Genomic DNA, 23,570 nt, shown 5'->3' on the forward strand with positions numbered 1-23,570 from the left:
ACTCTTAGGCCTAATTTTAAGTAGGCTTAACCTATCCTTTGCAAGAATAAGTTTCATAGGGGAAAATTCCAAGATTGAGGGCTCAGCCTATTGATTTGGTTGTCATCACTGCTTGTGAGAATATCAGAAATTCTCCAAATGGGGAAGTTGAATATTTCCCCCTTTCTTTATTCACTGTCCAAATCCTTCTGTGATTTATCAGGGTATCATGCTAACCCGGACAAGCCATCGAAATCTCATGCCCTATTCAAGATTTCATGTACTTATGGTGTTCAGTTAAACTGACTATACAAGTTAAATTAGACTATGCAATATCCAAAATATAAATTTTACACCAAATAAACATCTCTCCCTTTGGTCTCACATAGAAGTTGAAGTTTGAAAGTGTGGGCCATATCATCCTTTACCCAGCATTCTGATTTACCTTAGACCTATCCAGATCAGCTTCATTCATATCTCTATTTGATGTCTGATCACTTTTTCAACTTTTTAAACATTTCCATTTGGGGTACTGCTGACTTTCACAGCTTCTGAGTCTCAGGTGTCGCATAAATACCTGAAGTTTCTGGGAAAGACCATCTTATATAGAAACAACTCAGTATCTTAGCGTTTAGAATTAACATTTATACTTCCTGAATATATGTGACTGCTGTAGGAGCTTACAATCTACAATCCTTTGCAATAAGCCTCAACCTGATAACCCATGCTCTCGACTTTAATTCACTGAATTTTTATATTATAGTTAGTCCATATGATTGAAGCATGATAATAATTGTCTTTTTGTTCCTGACATTTCATTCAACATACAGCTCTCAAGGTTCATTAACCAGCAACACACTCTTAAGCAATCAATGGTCAAGGAAAAAATTGCAAGAGAAATCAATAAATATATCAAGGCAAATGAAAATGAGAATATATCAAAATATGTCAACATATCAAAATCTATGGGAGGCAGCAAAGGCAGTGTTGAGAGTGAAATTATTGCCCTAAATACCTATATTAAAAAGAAAAGAGCAAAAATTGAGGGATTATCTGCTCACCTGGATGAACTAGAGAAAGAACAGCAAACTAGCCCCAAATCAAAAGTAAATATATAAATAACAAAGATTAGAGCAGAAAAAAAATGAAATTGAGAACATGAAAACATAAAGAAAATCCATTAAACCAGAAGTTGTTCCTTTGAGAAAGTCAATAAAATAGATGGACCCTTACCTAGGCCGACAAAGAAACAAATGAGAGAGAATGCAAATAAATAAAATCAGAAATGGGAGGGGGAGCTAAACTACTGACTTCAGAGAAATAAAGGAGATAATGAAGAGTAATATGACCAACCATATACTAACAAAGCTAGACAACTCGGACGAAATCAGCAACTTCCTAGAAAATCAAGAGAATCCAACATTGACTCAAGAAGAAATAGAAGACCTCAACAAAGCAATCACCAGTAAAGAGATTGGATCAGTCACCAAAAAGCTTCCCCAAAAAGAAAAGTCCAGGACGAGATGGCTTCACATGTGAATTCTACCAGACATTCAAGAAAGAATTAGTACCCATCCTGCTGAAACTCCTCAAGAAAACTGAACAGGGAAAGCTACCTAACTCATTCTATGAAGACAATATCACCCTAACACCAAAGCCAAACAAAGATACTACAAGAAAAGAAAATTATACACAAATCTCTTTAATGAATGCAGATGCAAAAATCCTCAACAAAATACTTGAAATCTAATTCAACAGTATTAAGAGAATTATACACCATGACCAAATGGGTTTTATTCCAGATATACCAGGGTGGTTCAACACAAGAAAATAAATTAATGTAGTACACCACATTGATAAGTTAAAGAGAAAAAATCCACATGATCATCTCAATTGATGAAGAAAAGGCATTTGATAAAATTCAACATCCTTTCTTAATGAAAACATTTTGAAGGATAGGAATAGAAGGAGACTTCATCAACATAATAAAGGGAATATATGAAAAACCCACAGCTAACATCACACTCAATGGGAAAAGACTGAAAGTTTTTCCTCTAAGATCAGGTACAAGACAAGGATGCCCATTGTCACCATTGTTATTCAACATTGTGCTGAAAGTTCTAGCTAGAGCAATTAGTCAAGAAAAAGAAATAAAAGGCATCCACATTGGAAAGGAAAATCTAAAGCTTTCACTGTTTGCAGATGACATAATCCTGCATATATAAAATCCTGAAAGATTTATATTAAAGCTACTAGAGGTAATAAACAAGTACAGCAAAGTAGCAGGATATAGGATCAACATGCAAAAGTCAGTAGTGTTCCTGTATACCAGCAATGAACAATCTGAGGAGGAAATCAAGAAAAAAGTTCAATTTACAATAACAACCAAAAGAATCAAACATACAGAAATAAATTTGTCCAAGGACGTAAAAGACCTATACACGGAAAACTACAGGACTTTGCCAAAAGAAATCAAGGAAGACATAAATAAATGGAAGGACATACTGTGTTCATGAATTGAATGATTAAATATAGTTAAGATGGCAATTCTGCCTAATGATTTATAGATTCAAAGCAATATGAATTAAAATCCCAACAACTTACTTCACATAAATAGAAAAAGCAATAATCAAATTTATTTGGAAGAGTAGGGTGCCCTGAATAGCTAAAAATATCTTGAGAAACAAAAATGAATTTGGAGGTCTCACACTACCTGAGTTTAAAGCATATTATAAAGGTACGGTTGTCAAAGCAGCATGATACTGGCATGAAGGTAGGTGTCCTGACCATTGTAATTGAATTGAGTTTTCAAAGATGGACCCTCACATCTGCAACCAATTGATCTTTGATAAGGCAATCAAGTCAACTCAGCTGAGACAGAGTAGCCTCTTCCACAAATGGTGCTTGGAGAACTGGCTATCCATATTCAAAAAAATGAAAGAGGACCTCTATTTTACACCTTATACAAAAATTAACTCAAAATGGATCAAAGACCTAAACATTAGAGCTAAGACTATTAAACATTTAGAAGAAAATGTAAGGAAATATCTTAAGGTTTTTGTGGTAGGTACTGATTTCCTAACCTTACACCTAAAGTGCAAGTAATGAAAGAAGAACTTGATTAATGGAATCTCTTCAAAAGCGAACACTTTTGTACATCAAAGGACTTTGTCAGGTAAGTAAGAAGGTAGCCTGGGCAATAGGAGACATTTGGAAACCACATATCAGATAAGGGTATTAAACCAGAATATATAAAGAGATCCTACAACTCAAGAAAAAAAAGACAAACAACCCAATGAAAATATGGGCTAAAGACATGAACAGACACTTCTCAGAAGAGGAACTACAAATGGCTAAAAGGCACGTGAAAAGATGCTCGAAGTCACTGGCTATTAGGGAAATACAAACCAAAATCTCAGTGAGATATCTCACACCTACTAGAATGGCCATTATATATATATATATATATATATATAAACAACTGGAACAAGGGGAGGATGGGGAGGAAGAGGCACATTTATTCAATGTTTTGGAGAATGTAAAATGGTGCAACCACTTTGAACAGCAGTTTGTGGTTCCTCAGGAAGCTAAGTATTGAATTGCCGTATGATCCAGCAATCCTATTACTAGGTATATATTTGGAAGAAATGAAGGCAAGGACACAAACGGACATTTGCACATCAATGTTTATAGCAACTTTATTCATGATTACCAAGTAATGGAGAACAGCCCAAATGCTATCAATGGATGCAGGGCTAAACAAACTGTAGTATATACATACTATGGAATATTATGCAGCTGTAAGAACAAAATCAGGATGCATGTAATAATATGGATGAACCTTAAGGACGTTATGCTGAATGAAATTAGCCAGAAACAAAGGGGCACATACTGTATGGTCTTACTAATATGAACTAACATTAATGAGTGAACTTTGAGAGCTAAAGTTGAGAATACAGGTTATCCGGAGATAGAAAGAGGGTAGAGATTGGGCATTTGATGTTGAAGGAGTACAGGATCTTCAACAGGATTGATTGTAAAGATCTAAAAATGGATAGCACAATACTATCTGATGGTAGCACAATGTTGTAAATATACTGAACAAAGCTGAGTATGAATATCGTTGAGGAAGGAGGGCTGAGGGCAGGTATGACACCAGAAGAATAGATAGAGGATAAAGACTGGTACAACGTATCTTAGAAATACCTAGAGTAAACTATGATAATGATTAAATATACAAATATAAGAATATTTTTGCATGAGGGAGAACAAATGAATGTCAACAATCCAAGGCGTTGAAAATGGGTTGGTATATAAGAAAAAATACAATCGATGCTTACTAGGGTCTAACATTAACAGTATAATTGTAATATGCATCCATTTGATGTAACAAAGGCAATAAGCCAAAGCTGAATGTCAGTAAGCAGGGGATATGGGGGAGGGGGATAGGAGTCATTGCAGAATAAATGGAAATGTCCTTATGTAGATTGTGGTGGTGAAGCCATGGCTATGTGATTATACCAGGAATTATTGATTTTTTACTTAGGTTGGATTGTATGATGTGTGAATAAAATTGTTTAAAAACGAACAGAGAGAAACAAGTGCTAGAGAAAATTGGAGAAAGAGATGTGCCTATTTACTATTCGTAGGGAAGCTGAGAGGTGCAGCCCCTCTGGACGGCAGTGTGGTGGTTCCACAGGAGGCTAGGGGTGGGGTTGCCATATGATCTGCAACCCCATTGCTAGGTATATAGCTAGAAGACTGAGAGTTGGGACACGTATGGACATGTGCACACTGCTGTTGATTGTGGCAGTGTTTAGAATTGTAATGGATGGAGGTAACCTAATGGTAGTATCACTGAAGACTGGAAGGGAGAACTATGGTGCATACATACAATGGACTATTGAGAGGCTGCAAGAAGGAATAAAGTTGTAAGGCATGCAACTAGGTGAATGAACTTTGAAACCATCAAATTGAGTAAAATAAGCCAGAAACGAAAAGACCAATATTATAACGCCTCACTAATATGGACTAACTATAATGTGCAAACTAGATTGTAAGCTCTTACATCATTTGCATCTATTTCTGAGTTGTAATTGTTATTTCTAAATTCTGAGATGCTGAACTGTTTGTGTATAACCTGTTAGTTCCATGAAACTTTATGTATTTGTGTGACACCTGAGACACAGAGCTAGATTTCTATAGCTATGAAAGTCAGTGCTACCCTATACAGCAACTGTTAAAAACACTGAAAAACTGATCAGACTGCAATTAGAGATATGAATGAAGCTCATCTGGATGGGGACTAAGGTAAATCAGAATACAGGGTAAAGGATGATCTCGACTATACTTTAAAACTTCAACTTCTGTGTGAGACCAAAGAAGCCTTGATCCTGGAGCTTGCCTTTAATGAAGCTTATTCATGCAAGGAGAAGTTAAGCCTACATATGATTATGTCTATGAGTCACCCACAGAGAACTTCTTTTGTGGCTCAGATATACCTCTCTAAACCAAATAGGTAGGTGAACTCACAGCTCTCCCCCCCTACATGGGGCATGACTCCCAGGTGTGTAAAAGTCCTGGCAACATAGGACATGATTCCCAGTGTTGAGCCTGGCCTTGGCATCATGGGAATGAGAATGGCTTCTTGACCAAAAGGGGGAAGAGAACGGAATCAAAATCAAGTTTCAATGGCTGAGAGATTTCAAATAGATCATGATATCTTTCTGAAGGTTATTCTTATGCAGTATATAGATATTCCCTTTCATTTTTTGGTGTATTAGAGCAGCTAGAAATTGTTGAATTCTAATCCAATAGCCTTGATTCTTGAAGATGACTGAATAACTATAGAGCTTGTAAGGTGTGAATATATAAGTGTGAAAACCTTGTGACTGACACTCCCTTTATCCAGTTATGGACAGATGAGTAAGAAAAAAAAGGCAAAAAAAAAAAAAAAAAGAAAACCAATGGGGGTATGGCAGCTATGGTGTATTTTGGGTGTTCTTTTTTACTTTTATTTTTATTCTTAAGTTTATGGTTTTGGAGTAATGAAAATGTTAATCAATTGTAATGATGAATGCACAGCTTTATGATGATACTGTGAACTACTGACTGTACACTTCAGATGATTTTATCTCAATAAAAAATAATTGAAGAAAAAAATTAATAAGGGTTCAATAATATGGTCAGATGCAAGATCAAAATCAATAGTGAGAGCAAAATTTTTTTTAGAAATAAACTAAAGATTAGAGCAAAAAAAACAACAGTGATACAATAACAATATCACTACCTTCCTTATATATCAACAAGAATTGCATTCATTGAAGTATTGTTTGTAAGAGAAGAGTTGAAAACAACTAAATGTAACTGAGTAGAAGAGTGGTTAACCTGTGCATGTATACTATGGGATATTTTGTAGTGGTTAAAAGGAATGATTTAAATCTAAATCTACTGACATGGAAATATCTCCAATTCCTATTGTTGAGTGATGAAAGATACAAAATAACTTCATTAATGATAAATATAAAACAAGTGACCATATATTTTCTATATTATGGGAATGAATAGAAAAAGTATGGAAGATTATATACTTAACAAATAATTAGCAGCGGTTATCTCTTGGGAGGGCACTGGGATTGGGGGTGGTAGTCCATGGGAGCTCTAGGTATATTTTTAGTGTTCTTTTTCTTAACAAAGAGAATGTGTCAATTTACTACTTGTAAAGTAAAAATAAAAACAATTTAAAATGAAACTATTTAATCATTTGTTGAATTCATCTACCACTGAAACAATTCCTTTTTATATATGAAATTATGGAAAAAGGTGGTTCAGTGGTAGAATACTCACCTTCCATGCAGGAGAACCTGAGTTCAATTCCCAGACCGTGCACCACCACCACCACCCCCACAAAAGAAAGAGGAATTGTTTCCTAGTTTCTTAAACCTTCATTCATTCAGCAACTACTTAAGACCATGCACTATGCTCAACAAAATGAATACAAAAGTAAACATCATAGACATGGTCTCCCGGGACTTACAGTCTAATGGGAGAGACACATAAGCAAATAAGCAAAATAGTTATAAATTATAAGACTTTCAACAGAAATGTGCAGTGGGTTTTAATGGCAAATAATGTGGGTATGGTTAAGGGATATCTCTTAGAAGAAACATTCAAACTGGGATTTAGCAAACTTATTATGTGTGATAGTGATGGTAGTGGTGGGTAGAAAAGCGAGTTAAAAGGGTCTTATGCAGAAAAACCTTCTTGTGTAGAAACATGGTGGTTAAAACATTGTGAGGGAGGGACACAGTGGCATTGTTAGGTTGGAGAAGTTGGCAGAAGCCACATTATGCAAGCCTTTTTACGATTGGTAAAGTTTAGATTTTATTTGAAGAATAATAGACTTTGAGAAGGGGAGTGATATTATCTGACCTGTACTTTTAAAATATCACTCTGCTGCTATGTAGAGAATATTTGGGATAGAAAACAAGAGTAGAAGTAGGAAGCCTAGTTTAGAGGCTATTTACAGTATTCCATTTGAGAGATGATGGTAGCTTAAACTGGACTAGAGATAGTAGACATGGTTATATTTTGGAGGCAGGACTGTGTGAAAATATGAAAAAGAAATGTGTTAGGCAGAGGGAACAGCAAGTGGAAGTGTGCACATATATCTCTTGGCTAAGAAACATAAAGAAAACCAGAGTGGGTGGGGCATGGTGATGTGGGGGAGAAAGGCATGTGATAAGATCAGATTATATAAGGCCTTTGTAGGCCAGGGCATGAAGCTTGGAATTTATTATAATCGGGACTCTTTAAAGCATGAAGTGACATTATCTGAATTATATTTTTCCACAAGATCACTCTGGCTGCTGTGTGAAAGATAAGACTCTGTAGTGGGGATGGATATTCATTGGGAGCCTCTTGCAGTGATTCAGGTAAGAGATGATGTTGGCTTGGCTTGCATGGAAGCAGCAGAGATGCAAAAAAGTGGATGGATTTAAGAAATGCTTAGAAGTATAATTAATTGGACTTTAGGTTTAATGAGGTGTGGAGAGGAAGAATGGGGGAGGCTATCAAGACTTACTTTCAGGCTTTAGGGCAGGAAAGAGTTCAGTGGAATTGAGAAAGAAGCCCAGTGTGGCTAAAGTTCTGTGAGTGGGAGGTGGCTGGGGATGGGGCGGGGGCAGGGGCAGACTGACAATGGGGAGTGCTAGGAGATGAGGTCAGAGTGGTTGGCAGGAGCTAGGTGATTCAGGACTGGGTAAGGACCTGGGAAGGAGTTTGAATTTACCCTAAGTGCAGTGGGAAGCCACTGAAAGATTTTAAACAGTGTGATTTGTCTTTTCTAAGATGCCACTTTGGTTTCAATGTGGGGAGTGGGTTTGAAAGGGAACAAGAGAAGCAGAGAGATCAGTTAGGCGGTTATGGCAGAGTTCTAAGAGAGGATGATGTCTTGGAAATGGATAAAACTGGACAGATTTGAGATTCATTTGTAGTGAAACTGCTTTGTTTACTTGAATTCTAGCTCTTCTTTATGCATATATCTGAATCCAATTCTCATTGAAGAGTTAATTATCATCTCACTTCATTTATATACTATGCTTTTATTTCCTTTATTTTTTTTTAACAGAAAACATTTTTTTTTAAATCATGTGAATTTGCTGTTCTGAATTAACCCCACCTTTCCATGGACATAACTGTTCTAGAGGAATTTGTGAGTTTGGGATATTCTGAAATGGTGCATACTTCATCCATTTCGTTGGACACAATGAAAATAATAAAAAGTAAGAACTTTATTCCTCCCAAATTTTTTACTTTGCTGATATAAGCTACATTCAAATTTAAGTATTTCCTAAGGCAATTTACCTATAAATAGCATATTTAACTTTCACAAACTGTCAGAACAGCAACCAATTACTTAAAATGTTCTGAATTTTCTGCTTGGTTGCACAGGACTCCTGACTTTTCTTGAACTTCTGGAAAATAATTGGACAGTGTTCTAGTTTGCAAGCTGCCAGAATGCGATATACCAGAAATGGAATGGCTTTTAGAAAGGGAAATTTATTAAGTTGCAAGTTTACAGTTCTAAGACCATTGAAAATGTCCAAATTAAAACAAGACTATGAAAACGTCCAAATTAAGGCACCAACAAGAGGTTGCCTTCACTCAAGAAAGGCCTATGAAGTTCAGGTTTCTTCCTCAACTGGAAAGGCACATGGTGAACATGGTGGTATCTGCTAGCTTTCTCTCCCAGCTTCTTGGTTCATGAAAGCTCCCCTTGGGATGTTTTTCTTCTTCATCTCCAAAGATCTCTGGCTGTGTAGGCTCTAAAGCTTTTTCCAAAATGGTTCCCTCTTAAAGGGCTCCAGTAAACAACTCCACCTTGAATGAGTGGAGACACATCTCCATGGAACCTGTCTAATCAAAAGTTACCACCCACAATTGGGTAGGTCACATCTCCATGGCAATAATAAAAAAGCTCCCATCCAACAATATTTGATGAGAATTAAAGTGCGTGGCCTTTCTGGAGTCCACAGCAGATCCAAACCAGCACAAATGTCTATCTCTGCAGCATTTGGAAAGGGTTGTTAAGAAGTTACATAATTACTGCTTGCTTTGGCAGCACATATACTAAAGTTGTAACGATGCAGAGATTAGTATGGCCCTTGCACAAGGATGAATGCAAATTCGTGAAGTCTTCCATATTTTTGGAAATACCTGAAACTGTTGAACTATAATCCAGTAGCCTTGATTCTTGAAGATGATCGAATGATTATAGAGCTTTTAAGGCATGACCATGTGATTGTTAAAATCTTGTGACTGACACTCCTTTATTCAGTATATGGACAGATGAGTAAGAGAAAAAAAAGACAAGAAAATAAATAAATAATAGGGGGTATCGGATGTTTTGGGTATTCTTTTTCACTTTAATATTTACTTTTATTCTTATTTTAATTTTTTTGGATAATGAAAATGTTCAAAAATCAATTGTGATGACCAATCATAGCTATATGATGATACTGGAAGCACTGATTGAATAATTTGGATGATTCTGTGGTATGTGACTATATAATATATCTCAATAAAATTGCATTTTTTTTTTAAAGAGAAGTTACTTACTGTGCACACAGCTCTTCTCAAGCTAAAGTTGTCCCTTTCTGAAAAAGAATCCTGCTAGTAGAGAGGCTATTCATAGACTCGGCCCAGGAGTAAGGACATTATTTACCACATCAAGAAGTCACAGGAAGCATGGGGTGCAGAAATATCCCATAGGCTTGTTGGGGACTCTTGAAGGCAGCCTATATGGCAGATCGGGAGGCACAGATATGTAAAAAAAACACGGTGTAAGGAAGATATTTGCATACTAGTAAGGGAGAAGGCATAGTGGGTTGTCAATGAGAAAAAGAAAAGCAGCCCCTGTCACCTGGGACCTGACATGGCATTATAAATTGGGCTTTGCTGTTCTCCTGTTGAGCATAAACAATCTCACAGGACATCAGCATTAGACAAGGCCACTCTGTAACTTGAAAAACAAGACCTCTCCATAGCCATATCTGAACACAGTCACAATATTAACATTGTCCAAACCATAAAAATGACCAAACATCCCCCATTCTGACTAATATGAATGACTATTTTTGGGTTTTTTTTTTTTTTTGGCTGTTGTTTTTTCATTAAAGCTTTAGTGTCTGGTTAGTCTTCCCTTCTAGATAAGATTTATTAAGATACCCAATCACAGAATTACCTCCACTTCCTGACAGCATACAAATCCAGAAAAAGGTTGCTCTAGAGTGAGCAGCTCATCCTAGTATGCACAGAAATTTTTTCTGAATCTCAGGCAAACTGAACTGTTGGTCACTGGTCAACTTCCTTAAACACTCCCCCAAATCACCTAAAGCAAGTTCAAATCCTGTAAGTCATTTCTAACCCCCTTCTACAGAGGTGCCCCATGTTTTCCCATGGTATGAGTTCTCCCTCACTGCAATAAGTAATAAACCTAACTTTTTAAACTACAGGTGTATTTCTTATGATCTTAGGCTGGAGGGCATGGGCTTCAGTAAAAAATAAAGAGGCATAGCTTTGTGAAACGACTACTAAGGTTAAGCATGAAAAAATGGAACTGAAGGAATGAAGACGTAGTGAGAGCCAGGGAAGAGTTGAAGGGTGCTATGGGCCTGAGGGGGCTAGAGTGTGGTTTTCTGAAAAGGTAGTTTTTAGAGGTGATAAAATATGAGGGGAGGGAAGGAGAAGCCATTAGCTCTTGGAGGAAGGGAGGAGGAGGAGAAGTTGTCCCCACCCTTCATGCCCAAATGAAACAAAACGCTAATAAAAAGATACCAAAAACAAACAAAATGTTGACTTATGTTATAAAATAATGACTCAGTCCTTAATGATCATATATCTACACTTGCTTCATTATGTTTGTCAACTGCGTCATATACTAGTTTCTACATAAGGGAAATTTCCAGAAAGAAAGAAAGGAATCCAATGACATACTTGTTGACAGGTCTTAAACTGCAAAACTCTAAATCCACAATATTAATTCTGTAGGGTTGAGATGATTCAATATTAAAGATCATTATTCATTAAATAATTAATTACATTCCCAGAATAGTGTCTGGCATATATTAAATGTCAACAAGTGTTAACTATTCCAATTATTATCATTGTGTTAGCCTAACATAATCTTTTTCAGTGTGTTTGTTTTAAAGACAGGGTAATGTTGTAGCTTAAAACCTGCTTTTGATTACATCTCCTTGATTATATTGGAGGTGTATAATGAATGATAACTTTTAACTGCCTTCTTTTTGAACTTTGTTCAGAGCCACATATTCAAATTATGCCTTTTGTGCACTTGCCTTTGGTTGAGATTCACTTTAAGTTACTTTTGATAAATCTTCTAAATTCATTGGTTGGGTACCTACACTCTCCTAGATATTGGCTCCTACTAAAGGTTGCAAAGCAAGTTTTGAAAACAGAGCTACTATTTAGTTCTGTACTGTTTATACCTTAAAAATAGTATGGGTGCGAACAAGCAGATTGTGATCATCCATGGAAAAGGAAACCTAGAGTGCTCAGAATCTAAATTAAACATAAAGAAAATAAATTCCTTAGAACATATTTAATTGCTAATTTTCATCAGAAACCTGCAATATTTTATTTCTTTGAAAATGAAAGTCACCACATAAGAGTATAGGAATGTGTAGGGAATGCTTATGAAATGGTCTTAGTACGAAAAGGAAAAAAAAAAGATAAATGCATGAATTCTGGCACTGTCCAGGATGTATTAAAAAAGGTAGAAAATAGAGTTTTGTACATCAACAATAGTTTTGAATTGTTGAATGACCATCTTACCTGGTTTTTCAGTACCTAGAGGCACAAGCAGCTTATTTTTTCAAACATTAGTACTAAAATGCCATTTTCTATGTGTAAAATCTGTAGTGATCCAAACACTCTACTGTTATTAAGACAAATATTATTTTTTCCCCTAACAATTCTGGAATCTTTTTATTTCGTTTGCATTAATCATCATAAAGGCCAAATTCCGAGGTGATAGCAACAATTAGACAAATATTATACTCATTTATTGTCAGCTCTTGTCTTTGAAATTATTCCTATTTTTTTCTTTTGTCAAAGCTGGAGCAAAAGTACATATCAACAACATAGAAAATTTGGGTAAGTAGTCTACTTCTTCACTGATTTAAAAAAAAACATTTACTTGGAAAGCCACATTTTTACAAAATAAAATTAAATAAAACTCATAATTCTCAGAAGTAAATTCTTCTTACAAAATTAATAAGTTGGATGATTTTATTTCCTTAAGAAGTCATAAGTAGATATTTTTAAGGGAAATCTTTACTTTTGATATAAATGACATAATCCATTTCTGCCATACCCTTTTCAATGGATAACACCTCCTACATAGTACATTTTTAAGTATCAGTCTAACAAATATATTGAAATCTTACATGCTTATGGCATAGAGTTGAAGTCTTATTCTGTAAGCATTTTGCACACTTACAATATGCTATTATTTAAACATTATAATGAATCAGTTTTTCAGCTACTGCGTATTTGAATACATACAACTATATTTGCATGAGAAACTGAAAAGTACAAAATAATAACTTTAAATATTATCTTCCTTTAAATGTTTACAGATAGAGACAGTTTATTGAAAAGTGATTATATAACACACCGTGAGAAAACTAATAGCACTAAAAAACCCTGAAAGAATACATTACTACAAGTTGTTATTGTTCTTGAAACACATTAATTTCAGATATAAAGCAATAGTAAAGTAATTCCAAGAAGTGCAAAGCAAAAAATCTCAAGTAAAATCATTTTACAATCTCATTGCCAGGTGTTAGGGTAATTCTAGATGGAAATACCATTTTATGATAAACAAAGACATTAACCTCTTGGGGAATTGATTATTACTTACCAAAATTTGCCATCTGTATTGTTTGATTGCCAGTCTCTGGAACATTGTAAATCACAACAGCATCAGCATTTCTTCTGCCTGCTGCCTGAATTTTTTCTGAAAACGTACAATTACCTCTTTCTATTAGTGCAATCCAGGGCTTCTTAGTATTAGTAAACTCAGTGTTGTAGTCACAAGCTTGGTAGTTACTGTTCTTAGGAATGCCCACCATCCCCATAGCATTAACCACTGGTGAGGCTAGTCCATAAACTCCACATTCACATTTCTCTGTTGTAGTGTAGTTGCTGGTTTCATTGTAATAAGTCACAGTCACATAGGCATTCATTGAAAAAGATGCTGTAATCTTAAATAAAATGGTAGTTATGAGAAGCCAAAAAAAACTGAACTTACTCTCCTGGATCATTGCTCATTCATTTGAACATAAAATTTAAGATGTCTGCTGATATTTCAAGCTATCAGTCACCATTGTCCACTCATCCCTGCTAAGCAGAAGTTTGAAATTTCAGTTGCAAGTAGGTAACTGATCTCACCTCAAGCAACATAAGCTCTGAATTCATCAGGTGTGTTTAACTTTAGTTATCTAAATTCTCCTTTGCCTGCCCCTCCTCAAACTGTACAAACATGTAACCCTTAACCAGGACTACCTTAGCAATAAATAAGTCAACTTTATTCTACATGTCAACTTATCAGGATTGGATAACCTCCTACACTGGATTTTTTTCCTTCTTACTGTTTCAGCTAATGCACTTTCATAAACATGGAGTGGATTGGAATGAGGAACTGGACTCTTGGGAATTGCACGTGACATGGCTGAAAGTCACCTCTCTTGGAATATCTAAAACATAAAACCTGTTTTCCAGTGCCTGCTGAAATATGCCATCAACAAGTTCAGCCAGGAGTAAGTTAAGATTTGTAATTTTAATTGCTTTGGCATTAATAGAATTGATTTTACAGACTTTTACCCTCTTATTTCTTTGTGGAGTTTTTCTTAACTGGCTCCCCAAGGAGTATGCTCTGCCACCGTGTGTTTGTTAAAAAGTAAACATATTTCAGTGGCTAAAGAGATCCTTGCCCATGGTAGGCACTCAAATATTTGTTGATTGAGTGATACCTGAGTTGCTGCATTCCATTAGTTTTCTCCTCATGTTTTTTTTTTTAATTAGAGTAGTTGTAGATTTATAGAAACATTGTGCAGGAAGTACAACATTTCATATATATATATATATACCTCCCTCTCACAAGCACAGGTTTCACTATTAAGATTTTGCATTAGTGTGGTGTATTTGTTATAATTCATGAAACAATATTATTATAATTATGTTATTAACTTTAGCACACCATTTATATTGTGTTGTACAGTTCCAGGGGTTGTGTGTGTGTGAGCGTGTGTGTTGGTGTGCTAACATATACAACCTAAAGTTTCCCTTTATTTCCCTTGACAAATATACAATTCAGTGGTGTTAGTTACAAATGCAAAGTGGTGCCTCTAGCCCCATCATCCATTACCAAAACTTTTCCATCACCCCAAACAGAAATTCCATATCAATTAAACATTAACTCCCCATTGCCATCCCCCATTTGGCCCCTGGTAACCTGTATTCTAATCTCTGACTTCATGAATATGCTTATTCTGCTTTTTCATATCAGTGAAATTATAAACATTTGTCCCTTTGTGTCTGGTGTATTTCACTCAATATGATATTGTCAAAGTTCCTCCATGTTGTAGCATAAATCAGAACTTCATCCCTTTTTAAGGCCAAATATTATACCATTGGATGGATGCATTCCATTATTTTCATCTCTCAAGTGTTACACTTTAAAAAATAGATTGTTAAAGATTCAATTTTAACAGAGTTTTAACATTCGTCTTCCAAATGTATAGACAGCTTTATTTATTTCATCGCTTCCTTTATTTTAAGCTCTATTTTGAATCATGAAACTACTAGGTACTAACAACACTCGGGTATATATTGTTATAGGGTCAACTGGTCTGGGTAAATTGCTGGGGTAGAGAGATTATAATGTGTGCCAAGGGCTGGTGAAGGAGTGGATGAATGGACAAGACAAACAGAGATATCAGGAGTCTGATTGGGCCAAGAGTCAGCAAACTAAACAAACAAACATCAGGCTGTCAGAGAAGCAGAAAGCCACGAGGTCAAAAGGGAAGAAGGCACGATGGTAGTCCAAAGTCCAAGGCAAGTTTTCTGGAATCAAGAAGACAATTGGAGCCAAGAGAACAGGGCCACAGACAAAAGGAAAATAGGAGACACTGTTGAAAGAAAACGAAGCACTTTCTTCCCCCTATTTCTTATCTGTTCTTAGGCTCCCATCTGAGACACTAGCATTGGAGTGGGCCCTGCAGTTGGGAGCCAACAGTCAAGATCATCCAGCAGAATGGAGGATTTCAGGGAATCAGCAGCAGAACCAGCTGAATAAATCCCAATAGATACATGATAGAAATATATACCTTTCTGTCATATCTGAGTTGCAAATTATTCAACTGTGTATCCCCTGTATACCTGATACAGTATACCTTATATATAGAAATCACTTAGTGATTTATGGAATTGAACTGAAAGGTTTAAAAACTTGTATATTAGCTTACGGCCTATTCAAGGGTAAACACAGATAGCTTATTGTTTTGCTATTAGCACTATCATTTTGATGTGTTAAAGCTCATAATAAATCCTACCTCCTAGTCAATAAAATCATCAAACTGAAAGCAGAAGTATTATTGTCAAAATCATGAGTTTGCTGATTGTTAATGGCCAGACATCTGTGATAAATTCAACATGTAAACAACTAATAACTCCCAGAAATTTGATTTAACCTTTTCTGCCAGTTATTAAATTGCTTCTATAGGAAAATATTCTCCTGAAATATTTTAAAATCAGATTATTGAGAAGTTAGTGAAATATATTAGATGTCAAATTTTGTTGAATAATCTTACCATACTTGTTTAAAATCTTCTCACTATATTTTGCACAAGTTAAATCATTACATGCCTTAAAATGACAATTTTCCCATAACACTTATGTGGCAGTGTTACTAAAATATTAGGTTTAATCGTTCTCGAGATTGAAGCGCATGACTTTATATGACAATCAGCATTATATATGTTGTATTTAAGTGCTTTTATGTTTAAGATTTATGGCTTTCAGAAAAAGTCATAACAATGAAAATTTTAAATTAATTTTTAAAAAATTAGCAGTTGAAAAAAATTAGTCTTAGAATAATAAATTTCTACCCGTATGATTTTCCTGTTAACTTTTAAGGTAATTTGCTGGAGGGTGAGTGGTCTAGTGCTTATTTAGTGTTTTAAAATTTTTGTCTGTTGAAACACCTGTATTAGAATCAATTGGGAGCTAGGAGCTTGTTAAAAATGAAGATTCCTGGGTTAAAATTTCTGAGTGAAAAATGAAGATCCCCACTATTCACCCTGAATCATACTTGTACATGATGGATAGTCCTGGATCTAGTTTTGGTTTTACAGATTAGTTGCTGTTATTTTATTTAACCTCATTGTGCTTCAGCTTCCAATCTATAAAGATTTGATATGTATTTGTACTTCACGCAGTACTCTGAACACATTTGAAGTATTTTACAAACCAACATTTCCACAAGTGCTGACTCTATAACAACTAGTTTTGTATTCTTGGGAAAATCTAAACCTCTTTGGATCTGTTTCCTCATTTTTACAATAAAAGACATTTTACATGAAAGTTGTTTAGAAAGTATAAATTTTAAAATTTCCTTTCCATTGGTGCAATTCATGATGAAATATTAGAATCTTTCATTTCATCCCCAAAGCTGCATTGAGAGCAGGTGAAATTGTAGCGCCTAAATAGGAGGCAGGTTCAAGTACTGGGTAAAGCTTGAGCGCTAATAAAATGAACAAATATATCAAACAGTATTATATACCAATGATTTTCAAACTTGTCTGCACATTAGAATCAACTAGGGAGCTTATAACTAACTATACTGAGGCCGAGCTCCATACCAATTAGACTCAGAAGTGAAACATAAGGATCATAATTTTTAAAAGTTCCCCACGTGATATCAAAATGAAGCCAAGTTTGAGAACCACTGCTGTTTTAAACATTTGTTAATATTGCTAGACTTTTTCAATTACTTGGTGAAGTACCCTAATAAAGGCATAGAAAAAGGAATTACTCATCTGTTAGGCAAGGAAAACTTCAACTTTCTCCATGAGGTGGAAAAGCAGCTATGGCAAACCCACCATTTAAAGAGGAGGAAGTACACGGCTGTGTTTCTAATGGAATTCAGATAACCCTTAATCATTCATTGCAAATTTTTGTTCTGGGCCAGTGTGACTCTAACTTGGTATATGTTCAAAAGGAATAAAAATTAATTTTAATATTAGCCAAAACAAAATAAAAGGAATAACAGATCTGATATCCAAAAGTTTTTTGATGTCCAAAGTCAAATATACCTAGGACTACATGACAGCAAAGATGTCTGAAAGTCATCTTTATTTTATTTGGTGGCTAAGATATTGTCTTTGTGATTTTTGTGGAAAGAAGTATTTGAATGCTGGAATTTTCGTTATCTCAATGGGAATTTTAAAAGAAAAACTGGACCTTAAGAATTAGGCAAGATGCCAGAATCTGTATTTTTAATGTTATCTCCAAAATGTGTATTGTGTATATCCTGTTTTCTCCATGTAATTTCCCACTATTGTCTCTTCTCTGGCCTATTGCACTAGTTTCCTTGCTTTTGCCTCCTGCATTAGTAGGATATTTGACTGCTGTTCATAGATAGCCAAAATAATGGTGGCTTAAGCAAGATAAACTATTTTTTCTCGTGTAACAGCCAGAAAGTAAGCAGCCTAAAGCTGGTATGGCAGCTCCACAATGTCAGGGGCCTAGGCTCCTGCTAGCTGTTCTGCCATCCCTTTGGTATAGCTCTTGTCTACATAATACAAGATGCCTCACCACTATGTTCACATTCCAGCCAGTGGAAATTAGGAAAAGAGAGAGTATTTCCACTTACTTTTTTCTTTTAAACCGTTTTTTAAATTGTGAAATATGACATATATATAAAAAAGCAATAAATTTCCAAGTACATTTTAATAAGTAGTTATAGAACACATTTTAAAGTTTGGTATGAATTACAGTTCCACGATTTTTCGTTTTTTCTTCTAGCTGCTCCAAGACACTGGAAACCAACAGAAATATCAATATATTAATGATTCAGCAGTCGTACTCATTTGCTAAATCCTATCTTCTCTGTTATATTCCTCCTTCTCTTTAAATAACATATATACATAAAAGCAATACATTTCTAAGTATATCGCAACAATTAGTTATAGAATAGATTTCAGAGCTTGGTATGGGTTACAATTCCACAATTTTAGGTTTTTACTTCTAGTTGCACTAAGGTACTGGAGGCTAAATGAAATATCTATAATGATTCAGCACTCATATTCATTTGTTAAACCTAACCTTCTCTGTGCAACTCCATCAACTTTGATCTTTCTCCCACTCTTGAGGAGTATTTGGGCTATGCCCATTCTAACTTTTTCATGTTGGAAGGGGCTGTAGATAATATGAGATAGGGGGATGGAATTAGCTGGTGTTCTGGAGAGGCTGGCCCCTCTGCATTTCAGGATTTATCTTGTCCAGGGACCCATCTGGAAGTTGTAGGTTTTGGAAACTTACACATTTGGGCTGTTTTCCCACTTACTTTTGAGGAAATGTTTCAGAAATGGAATATACCACTTATGCTCCCTTATGGCCACAACTTAGTCACAAGCCACACCTAGCTACAAAGGAAGCTGGGAAAAGTATTTGTTATTCTAGGTAGCCATTGAAGGGGAGAACAGGCATTAGAATACAACCAGCAGCCTCTGCATAATGGAATATCCTGGCCACAAGCCATTTAATTGTTTCCCAGTGCTCTTAAGATAAAATCTGAAATCCTTACCACAGCCTATGAAGTTTTACAGACTCTGCAAAAGCTCTTGTCTGTTTACCTGCCTCATATTGTATCCCATTTTCTTTATTCCAGCCATATCAGTCCTCACTCAATTCCTCAAACACACATTCTGCTGCAAGACCTTTGTGCGTGCTGTTATTGTTTGAAATGACCCAATCCCTCAGATAACTGTTCAAGTTCATTTCTTCAGGAAAAACTTCCCCAATGCCCACCTGTTTCCTTTGTTTAAAAAGCTTAGTAGGGTGGGCAATGATGACTCAGTGGCAGAGTTCTTGCCTGCCATGCCAGAGACCTGGGTTAGATTCCCGGTGCCTGCCCATGCAAAAAATAAATAAATAAATAAAAGCTTAGTAAAAATTGCATGCCTTCCCTTTGAGGCATTTATCTCGCTTAATTGTACAATTATTTGAGTAATGCCTTTCTCCTCAACAACACTGTTGAGTTTCCAGGGAGTAGGGGCCATGTCTCTTTTACTTGTTGATTTTCTTTCCTAGGATGCTGAAAGCAGATACATGAAATGGGTTGACTTAACAATAGGAATTCAGTTTTGAAACTGAGAAAAATGTCCAAATGAAGGCATCATCAAAGCGATGCTTTCTTCTCAAACACTTGCTGTCAGCGATCCTTGACTTTTCTGCTACATGGTAAGGCACTTAGCAGCGTCTGCTGGTCTTTCCCTTCTCTTCCAGATTGCATTGCTTTCAGCTTCCTGCTTCCATGGCTTTCTTCTCCCTCTATATTCATCTCATATAAACTCCAATAAAAAGATTAAGACCCACTCCAGGCCACCCCCTAACTGAAGTCACATGATGAAAACCTACTAACTATAGGTTTGCACCTACAGCTTTAAGAACATGATTTTCTGTGGTACCTAGAGTATTGTATTATGTTCCTAGGGTTTACTTAGTGATTGGTACAGAGTGGACACTCAAGTATTTGGATACATACTGCACTAAATTGGCTCATCATTTTATGAGGCCCCAGGATTTAGAGAAGTTTCTCCCTTAGTGACTACACTAACTGAAATTTTATGCTTGTTCAAATATTTTACTTTGAGCTGAAATTAAAGTTTAAAGAAACATTTTGGAGTCATAAGCCTGACTTTACAATTTAATCGCCTTGACTATTTCCTCCTAAGTGATTTCATCTTTTTCTCTTTCAGTTCCCCTCTTCAAAAAAAAAGATATTAAGATCTTGATCAGGTACACCAGTGTTCATAGCAGTGCTATTCACAATAGCCAAAAGATACAAGCACCCCAAATGTCCATCAGGAGATGAATGGATGTATGTAAATGGTATACACATGTAATGGAATATTATTCAGCCTTAAAAAAGGATCGAAGTCCTGATACATGCCACTACATGGATGAAACTTGAAGACATCATGTTATATGAAGTAAGTCAGATACAAAGAGGCAGATATTGTTTGGTTCCACTTATATGAAACAGCTACAATATACAAGCTCATAGACATGGTAAGTAGAGTACAGGTTACCAGAAGGAGAGGGAGTGTGGAGTGTATTAGTCAGGGTTCTCTAGGGAAACAGAACTGACAGGAGATATCTGTAAATATTATGAGATTTTATGCAATTGTGGAGATGCACAAGTGCAAATTCCATAAGGCAATCTGCAAGCTGGGAACTTTAATGGAGGTTTTCAATGAATTCCCCAGGAGAAGTTGGCCAGCTGAAGTAGGGATGAAAATTCTCTTTTCTGACTGCTGAAAGTTTCACTTCTCCTTTAAAGCTTTCAACTGATTGGGTGAAACGTTTCTCATTTCTGAAGGCAATCTCCTTAGTTGGTTGTACATATAATTAGACATAGATGCAATCAACTTAATGATGATTTAAGTCCATGAAGTGTCCTCACAGAAAAATTTGGCCAGTGCTTCCTTGGCCAACCATTATTACCTGGCAAAGTCGACACATGATCGTAGCCATCACAGGGAGTTAAAGCGTAATGGGTGTAGCATTTCTGTTTAGGTTGATGGGAGATTTCTAGTAATGGATGGTGGTGTGAGAGTAGTGTAACACTCTGAAGGTGATTTATCCTATTATTAAATGGTTGCTTGGGAGTGGTTGAGATAGGAAAATTTACGTTGTATATATGTTTCCACAATAATAAAAAAGAGCAACTTAAGAGACAATGACAAATAGATGCAATGCATGATTGTGGACTGGATGTAATTATAGAGGAGAAAAGACCAAAAAAGACATTACTGGGACATATGAAAAATTGGAATATAGACTGAAAGCTTTTTATCAATATTAAATTTCTTGAACTTGAAATAACTGGACTTAAAGTGGTTACATAAGTGAATATCAATGCTATTAGGAAATGTACATGAAAGAATTATGTTTTCAAGGAAAATGATATATACAACCTACTCTCAAATGTTTAGAAAAGTGATAGATAAATTGATAGACAGAATGATACAGCAAATGTGGCAAAATACTAAAATTGATGCATCTGGGTATTGGTGGGGGTGGTATGTTGGAGTTTTCTGTATGGGTTTTGCATTATTTTGCAAATGCCCTTTAGGTTTGAAATCATTTCAAAATAAAAAGTTTAAGAAAAAAACTTTTTAAGAGCAGACTTGAGATCTTAATTTACTACAAGTTAGATGCAGTAACCTCTTAGAAGAATCAGCTGTACTGGAGTTCTTTAAAAAGTGTTGCTTGATGTTCATTGAAAATGTGTATATCATTTGAAAAAGAAAGCTAAAATATTTCGGATTTCTTTATGAAGATAATTATATACGTATGTAAAACACTGAACAGGCAATGAATTAGGAAGAACACTATTGATAAAATTAACTTGGATTAAAAGACCATAATGTTTATGTTTTTGTTACAGTGAATAGCCATAAATGATAATGGTCTCATAATATTAAAAGGTTCTTAAAAGAAAACCAAATTTTCATGAAATGTGAAAATAATTAATTCAAAGAAATTTTCAATGTCCTAATATATACTAATAGGATCATCATTTTGCAAATTTGATAAATAAGCCAACTGAGGCTCAGCAGTTGAAGTGGCTTTATTTAAGATTCCATAGAGAGTTAGGGACAGAGCTGTGACTAGCTTTAAATATTTTCTTTTTTATAATTTTTTTAAGAAAAGTTGTAGTTTTATGAAAAATCATGCATAAAACACAGAGTTCCCATTTACCATCCCATTTCTACACTTTGAATTAGTGTGGTATATTTGTCACAATTCATGAAAGAGCACCTTTATAATGCTACTATTAGTTATCATACATCATTTACAATTGGGTTCACTTTGTTGTGCAGTCCTAAGATCTTTTTAAAATTTTATTCTAGTAACAATTATGCAACCTAGTATTTCCTCTTTAAACTACATTCATATATGTAATTCAGGGCGTTAATTACATTTGTATGTGTTGTGCTACCATCACCACCTCCCATACTGAGCCATTACAATCAACCCAAATAGAAACTGTACAATTTAAGTATTAATTTCCATTCCCTGTGCTCACACCAGCCCTTGATAACTGATATTCTAATTTCTGACTCTAGGAATTTGTTTATTCTAATTATTTCGTATCAGTGAGATCGTATAATATTTGACCTTTTGTGTCTGACATATTTCACTCAATATGATGTCTTCAAGCTTCATGCATGCTAACATGTATCAGAACTTCATTTCCTTATACAGCTGAAAAATATTCCATTGTAAGTAATACCACATTTTATTTAACCATTCATTGGTTGGCAGACATTTGGTTTTTTTACATTTTTTGGCGAAAATGACACTATGAGCATCAGTGTGCAAACATCCCTTCTAGTTCCTGCTTTCAATCCTTTTGGGTATATACCTAGATGTGAGATTGCTAGGTCATAAACTTAAATTTCCAAGGATCCTCCACAGCAGCTTCACCAGTTCACATTCCCACTAGCATTGAATGAGTGTTTCTATTTCTCCAAATACTCTCCAATGCTTGAAAGTTTCTTTTTTTTTTTAAATTGTAGCCATTCTACTGAGTATGAAATGGTATCTAATTGTGATTTTGCTTTGCATTTCCCTAACAGCTAATGATGATAAGGATATTTTCATGTGCTTTTTTGGCCTTTTATATATCATCTTTGAGAAATGTCTATTCAAATCTTTGGCCCATTTTTAAAATGGGTTATTTCTGTTTTTATTGTTGAGCTGTAGGATTTCTTTAT

The 23,570-nt window shown here is 35.3% G+C and overlaps 1 protein-coding gene and 1 pseudogene across 2 annotated transcripts in view; one reads left to right on the forward strand and one right to left on the reverse strand.

Moving 5' to 3' along the window:
- Positions 1–14,058, reverse strand: part of RNF128 (ring finger protein 128) — a 171,900-nt gene extending 157,842 nt beyond the window's left edge. The window contains exon 1 of one of the 2 annotated variants that reach the window (XM_077144919.1): positions 13,424–14,058. In XM_077144919.1, the coding sequence (XP_077001034.1) occupies positions 13,424–13,826 (403 nt within the window). In that variant the 5' untranslated portion in view covers positions 13,827–14,058. The remainder of the gene's footprint in view (positions 1–13,423) is intronic. The other variant, XM_077144920.1, reaches the window with a different exon arrangement.
- On the forward strand, positions 9,590–9,688 carry LOC143672320 (U6 spliceosomal RNA; annotated as a pseudogene).
- Positions 14,059–23,570: the final 9,512 nt, after the last annotated feature.

This window comes from Tamandua tetradactyla, chromosome X, assembly GCF_023851605.1.
Source record: "Tamandua tetradactyla isolate mTamTet1 chromosome X, mTamTet1.pri, whole genome shotgun sequence".
NCBI lineage: Eukaryota > Metazoa > Chordata > Mammalia > Pilosa > Myrmecophagidae > Tamandua > Tamandua tetradactyla.